This window comes from Pseudophryne corroboree, chromosome 5 (assembly GCF_028390025.1).
Source record: "Pseudophryne corroboree isolate aPseCor3 chromosome 5, aPseCor3.hap2, whole genome shotgun sequence".
Taxonomy (NCBI): domain Eukaryota; kingdom Metazoa; phylum Chordata; class Amphibia; order Anura; family Myobatrachidae; genus Pseudophryne; species Pseudophryne corroboree.
The window spans coordinates 233,778,743-233,800,759 of NC_086448.1; the positions used below are offsets into that span (position 1 = coordinate 233,778,743).

At 44.6% G+C, this 22,017-nt stretch overlaps 1 protein-coding gene across 6 annotated transcripts in view; it reads right to left on the reverse strand.

The window, feature by feature from the left end:
- TBC1D5 (TBC1 domain family member 5) overlaps positions 1-22,017 on the reverse strand; it is a 1,053,329-nt gene that overhangs the window by 528,223 nt on the left and 503,089 nt on the right. For all 6 annotated transcript variants that reach the window (XM_063922184.1, XM_063922178.1, XM_063922180.1 and 3 more), the window contains one exon: positions 20,057-20,123. In XM_063922184.1, coding sequence (XP_063778254.1) covers positions 20,057-20,123 — 67 coding nt within the window. The remainder of the gene's footprint in view (positions 1-20,056; positions 20,124-22,017) is intronic.

A 22,017-nucleotide genomic window follows, 5' to 3' on the forward strand; every position in this document is an offset into this window, starting at 1 on the left:
ATTGGCCAATGCATGGAAGCCTGCAAACCGCTTACCAAGGTACCCCACCAAAGTACCCCTACACTATCACAGAGTCTTAAAAATTAAACCTGACAACTGTATCACACATAAAATAACTGCAAATATGCCCACTAGGTTTAATGTGCACCTGCCACATACCTTATGGCTTTTAAAGGTACACTAGTCACCTGACACTGGCTGATAAATTACTAAGGAACAGCTGACACAGGTTTAGAACAATTGAGTTTACATAGGGGTGCATGAAAAAGCTTGTGGCCACAGTTAATAAGAGTTAACCAAAGATTAACCCTGCAATATACAAACAAATATATATATATATATATAGTATACTGATACAATATAACAGTATATATAGCAACAGTAAATGATAATTTATATACACTATAGTGAACACAGGAATGTGCGGAGAGAGCAGCAGCAGCAGGTTGAGGCTCAGTACAAGCACCACCCCACGCCGCCAGCCATTGGACACATGGCGGAAGGCCGTGCTGTGATTGGCTGGCCGTGCTTCTAGCAGCCCCATGATTGGCTCCCGCTCTCTCACGGGGCCGCTGCCAGTCACTGCGAAGAGAAGCGGCGGAGTGTCCGATAACTTGTCCGTGCGGCCCTTCCCATGCCACTGAGCCCCTCCCGGTCGCCGGGGTCCCCCCCCCCGGTCCCCGCTATATGGAGGGCGCTGAGGATGGTCTGTACCAGGAAAACCAAACGGCTCCTGTCCACCTGTGTGATCCTGAGCGGGATGAGTAACATCCTCTGCCTGCCCTATGTGGGCTGGGTTACCAACTACAAGGCCGGGCGCTATGTGCGGACACCGGAGCCCCCCAACACCAGCGGCGTGGGTAGCAGAAGTAGCAGGCGGCTGGAGGCTGAGGACAAGGGGACACCCTGCGGATCATCCAGAGGCTGGAGCGGCTGGAGAGCATCATCAACCGGCACATACAGGGTAACCCACCTCCCCCCTATCTTATACTGTATATATACTACGGTATGCTATCTCCGGACTCCCTCCCCCATCCGCGGCCCCCACTCCCGTGCTCCTCCCCTCCCCCATCTACAGCACCTCCCAACCCCCTCCCCCATCCGCACCCCCCCTGCATCCGCCACCCCTCCACCCGCAGCATCTACAGACAACCTCCCCCCATCCGCTACATTCTGTACATCGTGCCCTGCAGCCGCTGTTCACATCGTCGCAAGGGGCTACGCCCCCTTCACCATCGGACGCCCTTTCGTCAAGCAATATTTAACCACTAACAAAACTTGGAATGCAGGTAATACTCCATATCTCCATACTCCATATCATACAAATATTGAACACCCAGAAAGGCGTACAGGGGTTAAGGGGGTGTAGCCCCTTGCAACGGCTTGAAGAGCGCCCGGACGGCGCGATGAAGCACCTAGTTTAATATAAACATGCTAAACACAACCAATGTTTTCCAGAAATCTAGATGTTGATAGAAATATATATATATATATATATATATATATATATATATATATACTGTATATATCAGAAGTATATAGATCAATCCAATCCGCAGTATGAAGAAAATTCATTAACTCCACTGGCTCTCTGCTCTTACTAATGATGAAATTAACATTGTCCTATCTACTTGAGAAAATCCTAAATTAGATATCAACAAACAATGTTTAATACTCTTTTGAATAACACTTTAATCTCTCTTTGTTCGAGTTCCCTTGTGGGGATTGTAAATCTCTAACAATCATTTTATAAAAATGCTTTTTAAGGAGGGATTCACGATGAATGTTTAGTAATGGCTCTATACATAAAAGTGATATCTAAATGTGCATAACTAGTTTGATACTAAGGAATTTTCATAGATGTGATTTATTATCGTCTTACTTTGTCGTGATTAAAAACATGGCAATCAGAAGAAAAAAAACAATATTCCCAAGCTTGATTTGACGTTACAGATTTTGAAAGGTAAAATGTGAGGTGTTATATTGGCAAAGAGCAATACACGAGTTCTGGTGTTCTTCAAATGCTTAGTCTTTCATTCGCGTTAAACGGGTTTCTAGGCTGGGTACACAATAGAGCAACGGGCAATTGTCGTGATGGTCTGGTCGAATTCCCTTAGGCCCGGACCAGTGGAGATTGGCCGCACACACTAACCGATGTAATGAGCAACGGAGCATCTACTCATTCCATCCTACATTACACTGCACCGGGTCACATGCAATATCTTCTGGTCAACCGGAAAATGTCACATGTGACCAGCAGGAACGCGCAATCATGCGAACACATTAGGTGATACGCGCGATTGTCGTTCGATATCAGCCTGTGCACACACCCTCTTGTGTACACCTTCATGTGTCTTTAATCGACTCAGGGCCTAATTCAGAGATGTACTCAATGATTTGTGTACATAGCTGATGGAGGGTTCCTGCACCATCGCATGCAGTGCCCCCAAAGCTGGAGCATAATTGACAGCCTGTGACCATTTGGGGATGCTGCCGACCTGCATTCCGGAAAACATGGGTGAGTCGGCCCTGTTTTCTTGGAGTGGAGATGCCAAGGTCTGTCCTCGGCTACAGAGCTGCAAGAGCCAATGTGAGTAACCTCAGGGTCTTGCAGATGATGGAAGGCTGCACCTTAGGATGCAGCACTCGGCTATGTGTTGCCAGTAGATGGCGTCTATTTTCCTCAGATGTCTCCAGCCTCATTAGCATATTTTCACGTTGCTCCTGCAGTGATGTGAACTGCGTCCATCTCTGAATCACGCCCTCATTTCAAAGCCCCCTCTTGCAATTTTCACTGATTACCTTACTTTGGCACTCTGGCTTCCTTCTGTGTTTTTTTTATTTTATTTAGCAAGCAATGATACTCATCATGCATAGTTCTTATTTTGTGTAGCCCTGGGACAAGACAGTTCTGGGTATACAGAATTTTGCCCGAGAGAGAATATTCTGTTGCATCTGTACAATTAAATTTAAGACTGCTCTCAAATAGGAGAAATGTATGACTGAAAACACAGAGAGAAAACAGACATTCTTACATAAAATAAGTGGGAGGTCACAAACACACCAATAAAGTTTCCTGATGGATGAAAAAGATACAGTATCTTGGAAAATTCCAGTAATGCTTGTAGAAGATTCCATAACAATCGTATGGTAGTAAGGGATCTCGAATGAAAGCCCATTCCTTTTAAACTAATGGAGAATATAAGACCAACACTGTCATTGTCTGAGAGCACACAAAAATTAGGAATTTCTGAAACAATTTTTGGGGAGTAAACTATGTCACATGGGGCATGCTGTGTCTCCCAACAAGGGTCTAACTCCTCAGAGATGCTAGGCCACATACCAATAGCTTTTTCCCTAAAAAGACCCCTGCATTACCACACTAAGGTGAGAGGGACATATCACCCGATTATTTCTGGATTTTGGGAGGTACCTTTGCAATGGATCTTTTAATGAATTCAGTTTGTCCTGGGATACTATGGAGTTATTGTGCATATCACTGATGCATGAAAGGGGTAAGAATATTCCTTGACATAAAATCTAATTGGTCTACTAAATGAGCTCAAAAGGAAGACTAACCATAGGCATAAAACGGCAGGACTAAAAATGCTGGCACGTGATTGGATACTGAACGAATCATGGGATCAGTTCAAAGTAATTAATCTGTTGTCCTCTGCTAGGACAGGACAGTTGTGGTGACGTCTGTCATATATCCAGCTCTAGAAAGCTCAATTACATTACGCTGTAGGCCAGTATAAGCGCTTATGAAATGTATTATTTGAAGAAGGATGATTTTGGGCACCTGTGCTTGCCTAGGCAGTGCAGGGAGCATTTACAGTGCATGCACAATGTAACACAGTCAGAGGACAGGTGGACATCGAGTTCCAATCCATACCTTTACATTTGCTTTAATATGATCTCTTTTGATTGTCTTGTTCTACCAAAGATGATCCAACTGATTTACTGTATATTTTATTTAATGGGATCAAATACCACTTAGTTGATTAATGATTGAAAGATCCAATTGCAATGTTTTTTTGTGGCTAGCTAATAATTAGTGATACATTAGGAGTAAATATTCAAAATGTCATAATATAATATTAAGATTATTTAAAAAAAATAAAGTCTCTGACATTTCAATAATAAACATAGAATGTTTGTGCTGAAACAACTGTAATCACTGTAAAATCATTTGAAAACACAAAAACAGATTGCCGTAAAAGCAATACAATAAAACAATGTTTTAGTACTGCAGCACAACAATATTCCCCCGCATATACTGAATAAAAGTTATATATATATATATATATATAAATAAAGTAAATTACATGATTTGCTATAAGACGTGGTACCAACTCCTTCGTGTAAAAGGTTTGCTGATAAGAACAACTGTCATTAATTTTTAAATGTTTGAACAAAAAAAAAAAAAAAAATTATAACTTCAATTTAGTCCAGTACTGTGTTAACTATTTAAAATGTAGCTATAAGAGCCTCTTAGGGGAAATAAAAATATGCTTTTAATATATGGCTAGTCAATGGATTACATACAACAGTTAGGAGGAAGAAGGAAATACAGTACAATAGACACTGATTAAGGCCACCTTGGGTGGTATTGCCTGCATCTGCTGTTTACTATTTTAAAATGTTGATAATTGAGTGCTACATTATATTTCCAACTATGTCCATCCTGAACCTCATGTACGTACACTCCAGGGTAACAAAAGGTGCAATTAATATGGGGTCCTGCCCTAGGAAACCCTGTACACATACTGTACACACACTTCTCTAACAGCTAAATCAACCCCCCCCCCCCCCAATGTAGTATATATTATAATAACCTGTACAATTAAATCACATGCTACAAAGAAAGTTGTATTACTGTATATAATATAAAATATGATAAATCTCCAAAGGGCAAGTCAAAGAGCAGACACCCCGTGCCAAAAGGGGGTGTGGTTCATCAAATCGACAGTATCTAGGTCGACAATGTTTAGGTCGACCACTATAGGTCGACAGTCACTAGGTCGACATGGATGGAAGGTCGACAGGGTTTCTAGGTCGACATGTGCTAGGTCGACAGGTCTAAAGGTCGACATGAGGAATTTTTTTTTTTTGGTGTCGTTTTCTTCGTAGAGTGACCGGGATCCCAAATTAGTGCACCGCTTCGCTCGCCATGCTTCGGGCATGGTGCCTTCGCTTCACTCGGCACACTTTACCGTTCCAATCGTAGTCCACGTAGATCGTTAAGTATGAAAAAAATCAAAAAAAGAAAAAAAAATGTGAAAAACTCATGTCGACCTTTAGACCTGTCGACCTAGCACATGTCGACCTAAAAACCCTGTCGACCTTCCATCCATGTCGACCTAGTGACTGTCGACCTATAGTGGTCGACCTAAACATTGTCGACCTAGATACTGTCGATCTTCAGACCGGATCCCGCCAAAAGGAGCCACTAAACTCCATAGATTACACAATACTTAAGGAATAAGGGGGGTGATTTAGACCTGATCGCCAGGTCATAACTGCGCATGCACCGCAATGTGCATGCGCATTGGGCAACAACAACAGGCATCGCCGGTCAGCGACAGGATGGTGCGACAATTTCATTCGCACGGGCGTTCACAAGTTGATTGACAGGAGGCGGCCGTTCGTGGGTGGTAACTGACTGTTTACTGAGAGTGTCCAGAAAAAAGCAGGCGTTACCAAGCGTTTTCAGAGAGGGTGTCTGAGATCAACTCTGGCCCCAATCATCCTGTTCTGATCGCACTGTAGGAGTAAGTCCTGGGCTCCAGAGAATGCACACAGTGAGTGAGGTGCAAATGGATTTGCAGCTGGCCGCAGGCGTTCGCACACTTGCACGGGGGAATTTCCACTCCACTTTGGGCAGCGACTATCCGATCGCAGGTCAGCAACATTAGCAGCACAGCGATCAGGTCTGAATCACCCCCACGGTCCAGCGAAATGGGTGTTCACTAATGTCCCACACACAAGAAATGTTCAAATAGATCTTCAATAGACAATCCAATCTTTCTTGCATGTTGGTACATGTAATAATGAAAAAAAAAATGTGTAAAACACTCATTACATACTGTATCACACTCCTGAGGGTATATTTACTAAAGGCAGGTTTTTAGAAGTTGAGATATTGCCCATAACAACCAATCAGATTATACTTATGTAGCACATGCTAGAAGATTATGTGGGGTATGCAATTAGCTCCGCTTTTCTGCCTTTTTAGTGCGAATGGAGATTCGCCCTATGCAATAGCAGGGCTGGATTTTTGCCTAGGTGAAAAATGTGGCAGGGGCGGAAAACACGTGGATCAGTGATGCGGCCCATTTTCGCTGATTTTGAGGCATTTGTCGCCAATGCCTTTTCAGTTAATAAAAAAGGTGAAAAGGCATTGGCGAAAATACCTTCAAAATGGCCGTAAACAGCCCTAATTCAATACTCATGTGAGGCGAATTCATTAGCTCTGAAATGATCGGAACTAATTGCATACCCCCCTATAGCTAGAATCTGATTAGTTGCTATGGTAATATCTCCACTTCTATAAACCTGCACTTTAGTAGATATACCCCCTAGAGACATCAGATGGAATTGGTGAGTAAATAGGAGACTCACAGGGATCACAGGGAGTTTGTTCCACCACATAGAGTAATAAGTAACTGGTTAGAGCCAGGGCAGCTTCTAGCAAATTTGTCTCCCAGTGTATACACTTAACAATGCAACCCCATAGCCCCCCCCCCCCCCCCCTTACCAATAGACTATGGAAGAATAAACTATTATTTGCGCGTGTGCCCCACTGTGCGCCTCATAATAGGGTGTGTGGCCTTGATGAAAATGGGGGCGTGGCATTGCAGGAAAAGACTACCTTACACCGACACAATACTGCCCCTTACACCATATTATGTCCCACACAGACAGTAATGCCCCTTGCACCATATTAAGCCCCACACAAACATCAATGCCCCTTGGACCATATTACGCCTTACGCAGACAGTTATGCCCCTTGCACCATATTTATGACCCACAGACAGTAATGCCCCATTACCATATTTATGCCCCACAGACAGTAATGCCTCTGCATCATATTTATGCCCCACATACAGTAATGCCCCTGCACCATATTTATGCCCCACAGAGAGTAATGCCCCTGCACCATATGTATGCCCCACATACAGTAATGCCCCTGCACCATATTTATGCCCCACAGAGTGTAATGCCCTTGCACCATATGTATGACCCACAGGCAGTAATGCCCCTGCACCATATTTATCTCACACACACTATCACTCACGGGGGCCAGTGACAGGCAGCCGCACATTTTGACATAATGACAGTGGCCATGCACAGCTCACCCGGCCCTAGAAGTGGCACCGGTTAGAGCATGAGAAAGCAAAGGTTATATTTACTTCATGACACCATGTGGAGTGTCAATGAACATACTTGTATAAATTATATTCATGGATACACTTTACAAGCAACACAAAATAAACATGTAAGCATGACATTTGGAAGCATGCATGTTACGTGTACATTTTGCACAGAAATGAGCCCAACTAGTAAACATCATGTGGATATAGGGATTCGTCAAGGACACTATCAGTGAATGACATGAACCTGTGAAAATAAGATTTTACACTTACCGGTAAATCTATTTCTCATAGTCCGTAGAGGATGCTGGGACTCCGTAAGGACCATGGGGAATAGACGGGCTCCACAGGAGACATGGACACTTTAAGAAGACTTTAGACTCTGGGTGTGCACTGGCTCCTCCCTCTATGCCCCTCCTCCAGACCTCAGTTAGAGAAACTGTGCCCAGAGGAGACGGACAGTACGAGGAAAGGATTTTTGTTAATCCAAGGGCAAGATTCATACCAGCCACACCAATCACACCGTATAACTTGTGATAAACTACCCAGTTAACAGTAAGAACAAACAACATAGTCTCGGTCCAAACCGATGAACTATAATATAACCCTTATGTAAGCAATAACTATATACAAGTCTTGCAGAAGAAGTCCGCACTTGGGACGGGCGCCCAGCATCCTCTACGGACTACGAGAAATAGATTTACCGGTAAGTGTAAAATCTTATTTTCTCTAACGTCCTAGAGGATGCTGGGACTCCGTAAGGACCATGGGGATTATACCAAAGCTCCCAAACGGGCGGGAGAGTGCGGATGACTCTGCAGCACCGTTTGAGCAAACAGGAGGTCCTCCTCAGCCAGGGTATCAAACTTATAGAACTTTGCAAAAGTGTTTGACCCCGACCAAGTAGCAGCTCGGCACAGCTGTAGAGCCGAGACCCCTCGGGCAGCCGCCCAAGACGAGCCCACCTTCCTAGTGGAATCGGCCTTAAGCAATTTCGGTAACGGCAATCCTGCCGTAGAATGCGCCTGCTGAATCGTGTCACAGATCCAGCGAGCAATAGTCTGCTTTGAAGCAGGGCCGCCAACCTTGCTGGCTGCATACAGGACAACAGTGCTTCTGTTTTTCTGATCCTAGCCGTTCTGGCCACGTAAATTTTCAAAGTCCTGACCACATCAAGGGACTCGGAATCCTCCAAGTCACGTGTAGCCACAGGCACGACAATAGGTTGGTTCATATGAAAGGATGAGACCACCTTAGGTAGGAATTGAGGACGGGTCCACAACTCCGCTCTATCCATATGGAAAACCAGATAGGGGCTTTTATGTGATAAAGCCACCAATTCCGAAACTCGCCTAGCCGAAGCCAAGGCTAACAACATGACCACCTTCCAAGTGAGATATTTCAACTCCACTGTTTTAAGTGGTTCAAACCAATGTGACTTAAGGAAACTTAACACCACGTTAAGGTCCCAAGGCACCACCGGAGGTACAAAAGGCTGAATATGCAGTACTCCCTTCACAAAAGTCTGTACTTCAGGTAACGAGGCCAATTCCTTTTGAAAGAAAATGGATAAGGCCGAAATCTGAACCTTAATGGAGCCTAATTTTAGGCCCAAATTCACTCCAGTTTGTAGGAAGTGAAGAAAACGGCCTAGATGGAATTCTTCCGTAGGAGCATTCCTGGCCTCACACCAAGAAACATATTTTCGCCATATTCGGTGATAATGTTTAGACGTCACGTCCTTCCTAGCCTTTATTAGCGTATGAATGACCTCATCCGGAATACCTTTTTCCGCTAGGATCCGGCGTTCAACCGCCATGCCGTCAAACGCAGCCGCGGTAAGTCTTGGAACAGACAGGGACCTTGTTGTAACAGGTCCTGCCTTCGAGGAAGAGGCCACGGATCTTCTGTGAGCATTTCTTGCAGAGTCGGATACCAGGTCCTTCGTGGCCAATCTGGAACAATGAGAATTGTTCTCACTCCTCTTCTTCTTATTATCCTCAACACCTTGGGTATGAGAGGAAGAGGAGGAAACACATATACCGACTGGAACACCCACGGCGTCACTAGGGCGTCCACAGCTACCGCCTGAGGGTCTCTTGACCTGGCGCAATACCTTTGTAGCTTTTTGTTGAGACGGGATGCCATCATGTCTATTTGGGGTAGTCCCCACCGACTTGCAATGTGTCTGAAGACTTCCTGATGAAGTCTCCCGGATGCAGATCTTGTCTGCTGAGGAAGTCTGCTTCCCAGTTGTCCACTCCCGGAATGAACACTGTTGACAGAGCGCTTACATGATTCTCCGCCCAGCGAAGAATTCTGGTGGCTTCCGCCATTGCCACTCTGCTCCTTGTGCCGCCTTGGTGGTTTACATGAGCTACTGCGGTGATGTTGTCTGACTGGATCAGAACTGGTCAATTGCGAAGTAAGATCTCCGCTTGACTTAGGGCGTTGTATATGGCCCTAAGTTCCAGGATGTTGATGTGAAGACAAGTCTCTTGACTTGACCAAAGTCCTTGGAAATTTCTTCCCTGTGTGACTGCTCCCCAAGCTCGGAGGCTCGCGTCCGTGGTCACCAGGATCCAGTCCTGAATGCCGAACCTGCGGCCTTCCAGGAGGTGAGCACTGTGCAGCCACTACAGGAGAGATATCCTGGCTCTGGGAGACAGGGTGATCCTTTGATGCATTTGTAAATGAGACCCGGACCATTTGTCCAGTAGGTCCCATTGAAAAGTCCTCGCATGGAACCTGCCGAAGGGGATGGCCTCGTACGATGCCACCATCTTCCCCAGGACACGGGTGCAGTGAAGCACTGAAATTTTTTTTGGCTTTAATAGGTTCCTGACCAGATCTATGAGCTCCTGAGCCTTTTCCATCGGAAGAAAACCCTTTTTCTGTTCAGTGTCCAGAATCAGGCCCAAAAAGGTCAGACGCGTTGTAGGAACCAGCTGGGACTTCGGAATATTGAGAATCCAGCCGTGCTGTTGCAACGTCCTCACTGACAGTGACACGCTGTCCAGTAACTTCTCTCGAGATCTCGCCTTTATGAGGAGATCGTCCAAGTATGGGATAATTGTGACACCCTGCTTGCGCAGGAGCACCATCATTTCCGCCATTACCTTGGTGAAAATTCTCGGGGCCGTGGAAAGCCCAAACGGCAACGTCTGAAATTGGTAATGACAGTCCTGTTCTGCAAATCTCAGGAAAGCCTGGTGAGGAAGAAAAATCGGAACATGAAGGTAAGTTTCCTTTATGTCCAGGGATACCATCCAATCCCCCCCTCCAGGTTGGCGATGACCGCTCTGAGCGATTCCATCTTGAACTTGAACTTTTTAAAGTACAGGTTCAGGGATTTCAGATTCAAAATGGGTCTGACCGAACCGTCCGGTTTCGGAACCACAAACAGGGTTGAGTAATACCCCTTTCCTTGCTGGAGAAGAGGAACCTTGACTATCACCTGTTGCAGGCACAATTTTTGAATTGCAGTTATCACTAACTCCCTTAGACGTAGAGGGGGACTTCTGCTCCTGGGAACTAGCTGTGTGCCGCTTTTTTCCCTTGCCTTTACCTCTGGCAAGAAAGGACGATCCCTGTACCTTTTTGCTTTTATTTGAACGAAAGGACTGCATTTGGTAATGAGGTGCCTTCTTAGTATGTTGTGGGGGAACATAAGGTAAAAAATTCGATTTACCAGCCGTAGCAGTAGAGACAAGGTCCGAGAGGCCTTCTCCAAACAACTCCTCCCCCTTGTAAGGCAACGACTCCATATGCCACTTTGAGTCGGCATCCCCCGTCCACTGTCGGGTCCACAAGAGTCGCCTAGCAGAAATAGACATAGCATTTATTCTGGAGCTTAGTAAACAAATGTCTCTTTGAGCATCCCTCATATATAACGCAGCATCCTTGATATGCCCTAGGGTCATTAGAATGGTATCCTTATCTAGGGTCTCAATCTCCGTAGACAAGGAATCTTTCCATGCTGCGACAGCACTACAAACCCAGGCCGATGCCATAGCCGGCCTAACAATAGTACCAGAATGTGTGTAAATGTACTTCATGGTAACTTCCTGCTTACGATCCGAAGGATCCTTGAGGGTACCAGTATCCTGGGAAGGCAGTGCCACCTTCTTGGATAAGCGTGTCAACGCCTTGTCTACTTTAGGCGAAGATTCCCATTGCATCCTGTCCTTTTGTGGGAAGGGATATGCCATAAGAATCCTTTTGGGAACTTGTAGTCTCCTGTCTGGAGATTCCCAAGCCTTTTCGCACAATTTGCGTAGCTCAAATGAGGTCGGAAAGGTGATCTCAGGCTTTTTTTCTTTATACATGTGTACCCTCGTGTCAGGGACAGGGGGTTCCTCAGTAATATGCAACACCTCTTTAATAGCAATGATCATGTAACGAATACCTTTAGCCACTTTTGGCTGTAATTTTGCATCCTCATAGTCGACACTGGAATCTGAATCCGTGTCGGTATCTGTGTCAGTGATCTGGGATAATGTGCGTTTCTGAGACCCAGAAGGTCCCGGTGCCACTGGGACAGGCATGGTCTGACTACCTGACTGATCCCTAGCCTCAGTCTTGTCTAATCTCCTATGCAATAAATTTACATTAGCATTCAAGACATTCCACATATCCATCCAGTCCGGTGTCGGCGTTGCCCACGGCGACCTGACAATCATGCACTCCCCATCCTCCTTAGGCGAGCCTTCATCGTCAAACATGTCGACACACGCGTACCGACACACTCCACACACACAGGGAAACTCTTTTCTGAAGACAGGTTCCCCTTTAGGCCCTTTGGAGAGACAGAGAGAGAGTATGCCAGCACACACCCCAGCGCTATATGACCCCGGAGAAAAACACAGAATGTTTACCCAGTAGCGCTGCTGTAATGTATAATCGCCAATTATGTGCCCCCCCCCCTCTACTTTAAAACCCTCTTTCACCATGTGTCAAGCAGGGGAGAGTCCGGGGAGCTTCCTCTCAGCGGTGCTGTGGAGAGAAAATGGCGCTGGTGAGTGCTGAGGGAGAAGCCCCGCCCCCTCGGTGGCGGTCTTCTGTCCCGCTCAAACTTAATAAAATATGGCGGGGGCTCTTTTATATACATGTACAGTGCCCACCTGTACATGTATATAGTCATTTGCCATAGGAGAGGTATTCTATTGCTGCCCAGGGCGCCCCCCCTGCGCCCTGCACCCTTACAGTGACCGGAGTGTGTGAGGTGTATGGGAGCAATGACGCACAGCTGCAGTGCTGTGCGTTACCTCAGTGAAGCACCCGAGGGCTCTGCCGCCTCAGTAGTCTTCTTTCTTCGTTTCTTCCGGCTCTGTGAGGAGAACGGCGGCGCGGCTCTGGGATGAACGCCCAGGACGAACCTGTGTTCCACTCCCTCTGGAGCTAATGGTGTCCAGTAGCCGAGAAGCAGAGCCTATCATTTAAGTAGGTCTGCTCCTCTCTCCTCAGTCCCTCGATGCAGGGAGTCTGTTGCCAGCAGAGCTCCCTGAAAATAAGAAAAAAACCTAACAAAATGCTTTCTTAGCAGGAAACTCAGGAGAGCTCCCTGCAGTGCACCCATCTTCCTCTGGGCACAGTCTAAAACTGAGGTCTGGAGGGGCAGAGAGGGAGGAGCCAGTGCACACCCAGAGTCTAAAGTCTTTCTTAAAGTGCCCATGTCTCCTGCGGAGCCCGTCTATTCCCCATGGTCCTTACGGAGTCCCAGCATCCTCTAGGACGTTAGAGAAAGCCCATATTACAAATAGTCTAGGTATAACTGCATTCAAGTGGTGAAGGCACAATAATTACAAATGTGAACTTTGATTTTATTGTGCATAATTCACAGTAGGTAGACAGCCACAAAATGTTATTGATATTAGCTTACACACACTAGGGGACATTTATGGAAATAGGTGGTACTGTAGCTATGCAAATGAAGTGTTGCTACCCATACCAATCAACCAACCAACCAATCAATCAATCAATCTGATACCGTCAGTTTCTATATGCAGTGCTGCATGGTGTCTGTGGTTACAGCACCTTTTTCGTATAGGGACATGTGCAGCATTTCTCATGGCCAGACACAAGGACTGCAAATAAGATCTTTCCTGCAGTTTCCTTTTAGCTACTGTGTTTACTAGTACAGGTAGATGTAAAATATATAAACACTCCTAAATCCCTTTTACATCCTTTTCATTTTCACCTTGAAAAAATATTATTACAGTAAATAAACACACACACTTTGTGTTACAGTTTTATCTATCCTCGCCTACTTTCCTGGAATGCTGAGGCAGGGCTGGCACTACCCGCTCAGCAAAGGTATGGAAAGCAGGTAGGCGTCGGCCAGTAGAGGCACTCTCCCTGCTCTGCCACCTCTGCTGCTGGTTGCCCCATCCTGCGCCTGCCATACTAATCGGCGCCAGCAGCAGGCTCAGGGCATCGCACGGCAGCACAGTGGCAGCAACACTATAGCCCTGGGGGTTGTCTGAGGACTGGAGAACACCTCTACATCCTGAATGGCTGGACGCGGCTTCCAATAGCAGCAGCATCACGGAGCTGCTGCCATGAGTCTGCTGGTACATATTCGGCCAGTCAGGAAGTCGGGTCCTTACAAAAAAGAGCCAGGGAAGCCAGTGGTTGCTGTTACTGGTCAGGAAGAGGCGCTGAGCTGCCCAGAGGAACAAGTAAGGACAGCAGGTAACTAACTACAAGGGGAGGGTGTAGGCTGCACATTATAAAGGATGGGGGAATGGGGTAGTCTAGACACACTACATATACATACTACACGATGATGCTAAGCATTGCAGAACTGCAGAAGTCTTTAGAAACTGTGTGCGGGAGCTGCTGTACCCAGGGCTGATGAAAGGGAAAGTGGGTGTTTGTGTGTAATGGGCAAGCACCAGGATCTCCCTCTCTCCCATCCAGCCAGCACCCCATACTGGTGTTTCATGTGCTCCATTCAGCCTGTCACCTTACTATAATTATTACCAGTCACTGGCCAGCTTTACCTGCCATGCTGTCTCATTACCCTATCCCTAATTCACTGTCTCACCAGTGATGGGAGTGTAGGTGTGGCTCATTACATGTAAGAGCCATTACTGTGAGCATTATGTGCAAGTGGACCTACTGTGGGCATTGTGTGTAAGGGTCACTACAGTGGGCATTATGTGCAAGCATCACTACAGTGGGCATTATGTGCAAGTGTCATTACTGTGGACATTATGTGCAAGCATCACTACTGTGGGCATTATGTGCAAGCGGCACTACTGTGGGCATTTTGTGTAGGTGGCACTACTCTGGACATTGTGTACAAGTGGCATTACTGTGAGCATTATGTGTAAGGGGCACTACTGTGGGCATTATGTGTAAGAGGCATTACGTGAACATTATGTGTAAGAGGAACTGATACTGTTGGCATTATGTATAAGGGTCACTACAGTGGGCATTATGTGTGTTACTACTTTGGGCATTATGTATAAGGGTCACCACTGTGGGCATTATGTGTAAGTGGTACTGATGTGGGTATTATGTGTAAACAGCACTACTGTGGGCATCATGTATACGCAGCACTACTGTGGGCATCATGTGTAGGTGGCACTACTCTGGGCATTATGTGTAAGGGGCATTACTGTGGGCATTATGTGTAAAAGGCACTACTACTGCTGTCATTATGTATAAGGGGCACTACTACTGAGGACATTATATGTTTAAGGGGCATTACTGTGTGCCATGTTTATATGGGGCACTGCTGTCTGAAATAACATGAATAAGGGGCTCTACTGTGTGTTATAACATGAATAATGGACACTACTATGTGGTGTAATATGAATCGGGTCACTACATAAGGTGTAGTTTGAGTAAGATTGTGCTACTGTGTGATGTCATTTGAATGAGGGGTACTATTGTGTGGTCACACCTTTTCCTTGTAAGACCACACCCCTTTTTTGTGGCTCATGCCTCCGATGTGCAGTGTCTCTTTGATAAGGTATGGGAGGGATGGCACACATTTACAGTTTGAAGAGAGGTGCCGTACACCCTAGCACCAGCCCTGCATCCAGGAAGCTTATAAATATTAGTGTGCCCCTATGGACTCTAAGAATAGCAGGACACTCTTCCGTGTCCTGCCCACTTTATAAATAAATAGCCCAATAATGACGCCATTTACCCAGCTCACTACAGTGGCTACCTGCATCTGCCCTTCTGGAATTCTCCCAAAGATGAGAAAAAAATGACCCTGTCATTTAGTTACACATGAAATACACTTTTTTGTTAGGCTTAAACATGATATCAAGTACTAGAGAACACATCCTTATGCTTTTCATTTCAGGTTTTCACATGCATCAGGCATTTTTTTTCCACTAGGCACTAAAACACATGGAGCAATATGCCAAGAGCCATTTAGCACATAATGCACAGTGCATTAAATAAGCTGCACTATAAAGCAAAACATACAAAGATATTCTATCATATACGAACAGCTAGCTGAATAGGATATTCATCTAATATCAATATATGTTCTGATTTCATGAGCAGTCTATAGAATATATAATGACAGAAATACGCTAAATGGCTTGGAAAAGAGTTTTTTTTCTTTGTTGCCATGTTTGAATTAATTAATGATGCTAATAAAACTCATAATTAACATCTGCTCAATGTGTTCCTGTGTGAAATTCCACCTTTAAAATTCTGAGTGGCATACATAAAATATGCTGCTTAGAACAAAGTAAATGTGAAGAGCATAAAAAGATGTAGAATGGATGTGTGATAAATTGTACAATGGAGGTGCACTGTCCTAGGATGGATGTGATAAATTGTACAATGGAGGTGCACCGTCCAAGGAATGGATATGTGATAAATTGTACAATGGAGGTGCACTGTCCTAGGATGGATGTGATAAATTGTACAATGGAGGTGCACTGTCCAAGGAATGGATATGTGATAAATTGTACAATGGAGGTGCACTGTCCTAGGAATGGATGTGATAAATTGTACAATGGAGGTGCACTGTCCTAGGAATGGATGTGATAAATTGTACAATGGAGGTGCACTGTCCTAGGAATGGATGTGATAAATTGTACAATGGAGGTGCACTGTCCTAGGAATGGATGTGAGAAATTGTACAATGGAGGTGCACTGTCCTAGGAATAGATGTGATAAATTGTACAATGGAGGTGCACTGTCCTAGGAATGGATGTGAGAAATTGTACAATGGAGGTGCACCGGCCTAGGAATGGATGTGATAAATTGTACAATGGAGGTGCACCGGCCTAGGAATGGATATGTAATAAATTGTACAATGGAGGTGCACCGGCCTAGGAATGGATATTTGATAAATTGCACAATGGAGGTGCACCGGTCTAGTAATGGATATTTGATAAATTGCACAATGGAGGTGCACCATCCTCGGAATGAATATGTGATAAATTGCACAATGGAGGTGCACCGTCCAAAGAATAGATATGGAATAAATTGCACAATGGAGGTGTACTGTCCTAGAAATGTGATAAATTGCACAATGGAGGTTCACCGTCCTAAGGGGGTCATTCCGAGTTGATCGCTAGATGCATTTGTTCGCAGCGCAGCGATCAGGCTAAAAAATGGCAGTTCTGCGCATGCGTATGCGGAGCAATGCACACGCGCGACGTACGGGCACAACGAACGATGTAGTTTTGCACAGGGTCTAGTGATGCATTTCAGTTGCACTGCTTGCCGCAGAGTGATTGACATGAAGAGGGCATTTCTGGGTGGCAACTGACCGTTTTCAGGGAGTGTGCGGAAAAACGCTGGCGTGGCTGGAAAAACGCAGGCGTGGCTGGGCGAACGCTGGGCGGGTTTGTGACATCAAATCCGGAACTGAATAGTCTGAAGTGATCGCAAGCGCTGAGTAGGTATTGAGCTACTCTGAAACGACACAAAAAAAAATTGTAGCCGCTCTGCGATACAAGCGTTCACACTTCTGCTAAGCTAAAATACACTCCCAGTGGGCGGCGGCATAGCGTTTGCACGGCTGCTAAAAACTGCTAGCGAGTGATCAACTCAGAATGACCCCCTAAAATGGTTATGTGATAAATTGCACAATGGAGGTGCTTAGTAATAGGAATGGATATGTGATAAATTGCACAACGGAGGTGCACAGTCTTAGGAATGGATATGTAATAAATTGCAAAATGGAGGTGCACTGTCCATTCTGCAATTTATCACAAAAAAGTAAAAAACAACATAATAACGCCCATGACACCAAAGAGCAAAGCAACACTGTACAATACATAATTAGTTGCTGGCAACATGGTCTGTGTGAAGTGCCGGTCTATACCAGATAAGCAAGACATTTCTCAACAATAATCTGACAATTATGTTATCCCTTATTTTTAGTATGTAAAACCAGCATTTCCAAAATTGTAGATGCTACAGTTATACAAAGAAATGTGGCTTCACCACTAATCGGATTATCCAGAGTCAGCGTGTCACTGTATCCTAAGCGGGTAGATTTACTAAAGCCTCAAAAAATCAAAAGTGGGTGTGTTGCTATCAGATTCTGGGGGTAATTCAGATCTGATCGCTGGGCTGTGTTTTTTGCAGTCCTGCAATCAGTTAGCCGCCGCCTACAGGGGGAGTGTATTTTCGCTGTGCAAGTGTGTGATCCTATGTGTTAGCAGAGCTGCTAAAAACCAGTTTGTGCAGTCTCTGCACATCCCAGGACTTACTCTTCCAATGCGATTGAATCCTGCTGACCAGAGCTGACGTCAGACACCCTGCCTCAAAACGCTTGGACACGCCTGCGTTTTTCCAGACACTCCCTATAAACGGTCAGTTGCCACCCACAAATGGCCTCTTCTTGTCAATCACCTTGCGTACGCCCGTGTGAATGGATCCTTCGCACCATCCCATCGCTGACCGGCGATGCCCGATGTAGCTGTCTCACGTGCCTGCATATTATGGTGCATACGCATGTGCAGTTTGGACCTGATCGCCTACTGTGGGAAAATGCCCCGCAGCGAACAGATCTGAATTACCACCCCTATCATTTCTCTAAAGCATCCTATAAAACTATAGAATCTGGTTGCTATGAGCAACACCAGCACTTTCCATTTATAGAAGCATTCCATTTTTCAAAATGAAAAAGCATGGGAAAAAATGGATCCAAAAAAGGGCGAAAACGCCCACTATTGAAGGTCAAATTAGTGCTGATTTTCCAACTGACGGAAAATTTGGCACTAACTGAATATCCCCCATAGACTTATATAATCATGCGTTCAGGGTCAGACTGACATAACATTTAGTAATTATTAAGGCGGTAATATTATTTACAAATTAAATAACAGGGCCAATAATATTTTTGTTATTGGAGCTATATTAATGTTTTAATGATAGAGGCAGGGGCATGCTGGAGCTTGTAGTGCCAGAAGTGTGCATACAATTGGGGACCTGCATCATTAATTACTTATTTTATACTAAATTCACATGAAATATTCAAACCTGATACAAATGGCTGCATGTCAATGGTGATTTGCATTTTAGCTCCCCAAATAGCTGGGTATTTTACGTGTGGTGTGAACTCACCAAAAGAACACTCACTTTCCAGTACATTTACCACATTTTTTTTAATGGGAAACTTGCATGACTAGACTGCAGGAACCTTCTTCAGATGGCCTTGTTTGCCGGAGCCCCAATGCTTACTATGGGGAAGGAGGTCTGGCTTGCAAAGAGGGATATGCTCAGATCCCTCCACCTGTGCACGGATCCATCAGTCTGTGCTTGCCATCTCTGTGTCAATGCGTGAAGTCAGGTCATGCATAAGCACTGCCAGATCAGACTCAGTTATGCTGCAAAACTGTCAGTGAAATGGCTTGTGGGGACTGCTGCTTTTAGGAAGGAATTGTCCCTGCACCACAGCCGTATGGCCAGTGTAATGGTTAGCATTACTGCCTTACAGCCAGTGTCGGAATAGAACATGAAGGGCCCACCGGGGAAATTCAGTGGTAAGAGCCCATGTTTAGGGTTGTGGCTGGTCTCCAGAGGAGGTGTGTCCAGCTACTATATTGGTTAGCCTACCCAGTAGAGAGTGCATGGGCTGGGCCCCTTGATTTATACATTCATTAAATACTGCTAGTGCAAGCATGATACTGTACCAGAAATGCAGTGTAGAAAATACACCATAGTCCTGTGCAGTATAAGGTAACATATGTATAATTCAAATGCACGGTCTGGAACCTGATCCCTAGATGAGGAGGAGGGCCCACAGGCAGTAGGGCCCACCGGAGGTTTACCCTGTACCCCTGTGGGACAGTCCAACCCTGCTCACAGCACTGAGGTTATGGGTTCAATAAGAGATATTGCATAGATAATACAGTAATGGTAAACCACAGGGAGAAGTAATTTTTTTTACCAATAGAAGTTTGCACTATTTATTGTCATAACCGTTAATTGTGTAAAGAAAGTTTATGTGAGGAATGAGCCCCCTCTCACTAATATGGGGAATACTGAATTCGGCCTGATCTCTCAGCAAAGTCAACATTCGGACCAATCAGATTTAAATGAGCGTTAGTCTGAATTTTCCAAGTTGGTTTACTAAATGGATGATGTGATCACTACGCGTAGGCGTAAATCACACTAAAATCTAAATAGGTATTATCAAGACTGCGTAGCATAAGAAATGTCGATAGTAAAAATATAAATATGAGTACCTGTATGATATGAAGATTTGTTCTGGACTGGAGACTAGATTAGATCGCTTTTCATCCACGAATATTTCTGTAAAGTTAGAAAGAAAACAAAACCCAGAATAAAACAATGCACTCCAGTAACACATAGGACATTTCTATGTAGCACAATTTTTCCAGCTCTGTACGATCTTTTTAAATAGCAGATGAAATATATATTTAGGAAGTCAGGTGATAAAAACAAAATTGAAAGAATAAATTATGAGGCAAAAGAGTAGGGCAAAGCAATATCCGTAGAAAGAGAGACATATTAGATACACGTGTGTATTACCATAATTACCAAGACGTACTCCTGTCCTGTTGGAAAATGGGGCGTTTTCATGGCGTTGGGTATGGTATGTCAGCAGCCGGGATCCCAGCGGTCAGCATACTGACGCTGGGATCCCAGCTGCCAGAGTACCGGCAGCAGGGCGAGTGCTAGCAATCGCCTTGCGGGCTCGATGGATCGTCATGCTGCAGGCTCGATGGCTTGCTGAGCTCGCCACAGCTTCTATTCCCACTCTATGGGTGTCGTGGACACCCACGAGTGGGAATAGCCCCTTTTAGCCGGGATTCCGGCTGTCTGCGCTGTCAGTGGTCGGGCATCCGGCGTTGGTATCCTGACCGCCGGGATCCCGACTGCCGGCAATGTAACTGTATCCCTTTTCATGCCATGATGGCTATTCATATTAGGGTAATTTCATCTTAATTAATTCATAAAATGTTAATGTATCATACGACACTAATAATGTGATTGCTACTTTCTTAAGGGCTGATCATTTCAATTAAATAATTGTGGCTCATCATTTCTAATGTAGAAATGGCTATACAACACATGCCATCCGATTTAATTGATGTAAGCCAGGATAAAATACATAATTACTTGTCTTATAGAAATTCCTCCCCAGCAATGATGACTTTTACAAGCTGTCTGAATACTCCACGCGTGGACTAGCACGGCTTGCCCCTGAAGGATGAAGTAAAGTGATCACATTGGCCATCACATTACTTTTAAACATAGCAGTGATGGGCCCTTACCGGAGCTCCTGTCCCTGGATGTGTTTTTTAATACATCCCGATGAATCTTAATTTCTTATTGCCACAATAAGAAATGATCAGGTCTAAAAAACAATACTTATCAAATAAGCTCCTAAGGGAGAAGAGGGAAGGAAAGAGTTTGCCGGGTAAGGATCAAAATATCCATCCCCAGCTGGTAAAACTGGGAAACTGGTTAACGCCATTGCAGAAGGTATTAGCTATTGGAAACCACTTTAAAATACACATGGCTGTGATGTTTTAACAAGATTTATAGATTACTACTCTTTAATATATAGGCCCCATCATTTGCTGGCCCTTTTTCTCCATGTTAAGGATGAGCAGTGCAGGTTCCATAGGAACCAATCCAAAGATGATGTTAAGGTACCAGAAATATTGAGGATCAAAACAAGAGCGCACCAGAGTTGACATCATAAATTACAATACTGCACCAATATATCTCCTAAAACAGGATAATGAATCTTGTTACATCTGTGTATTAATAGCTTTATAGACCACGTAATTGCCTTAAAAATGAGTATTTTATGTTATTTAGCTTAAACCCCATGGCATTTCAAAGTAGAGAGTGTGAAAGACAGGGAATTACCAGTAGATTAATGCCCTGCAATACTGACACAATCAGATTTCCACATTATTTAATAGAAAACATTTTAGCCTATAACTAAAACGAGAGGTTGATTAAGTTTGACAACAGACTGAAGTAGGGATACAGCTGCGGGTTTGCTTTTTCTGAAAACAAATGCATTCAATATGGAAAAAATGGAAGCTATAAAACAAATGGTAAATTGTCTTCTAATATCTGAAAATAGGCTTTTATTGAAGGGATATGTGAATTTTATTGGTACGTGTGATTCTGTTCCTTGTAGATTTATGCAGGAAATTTATGTGAA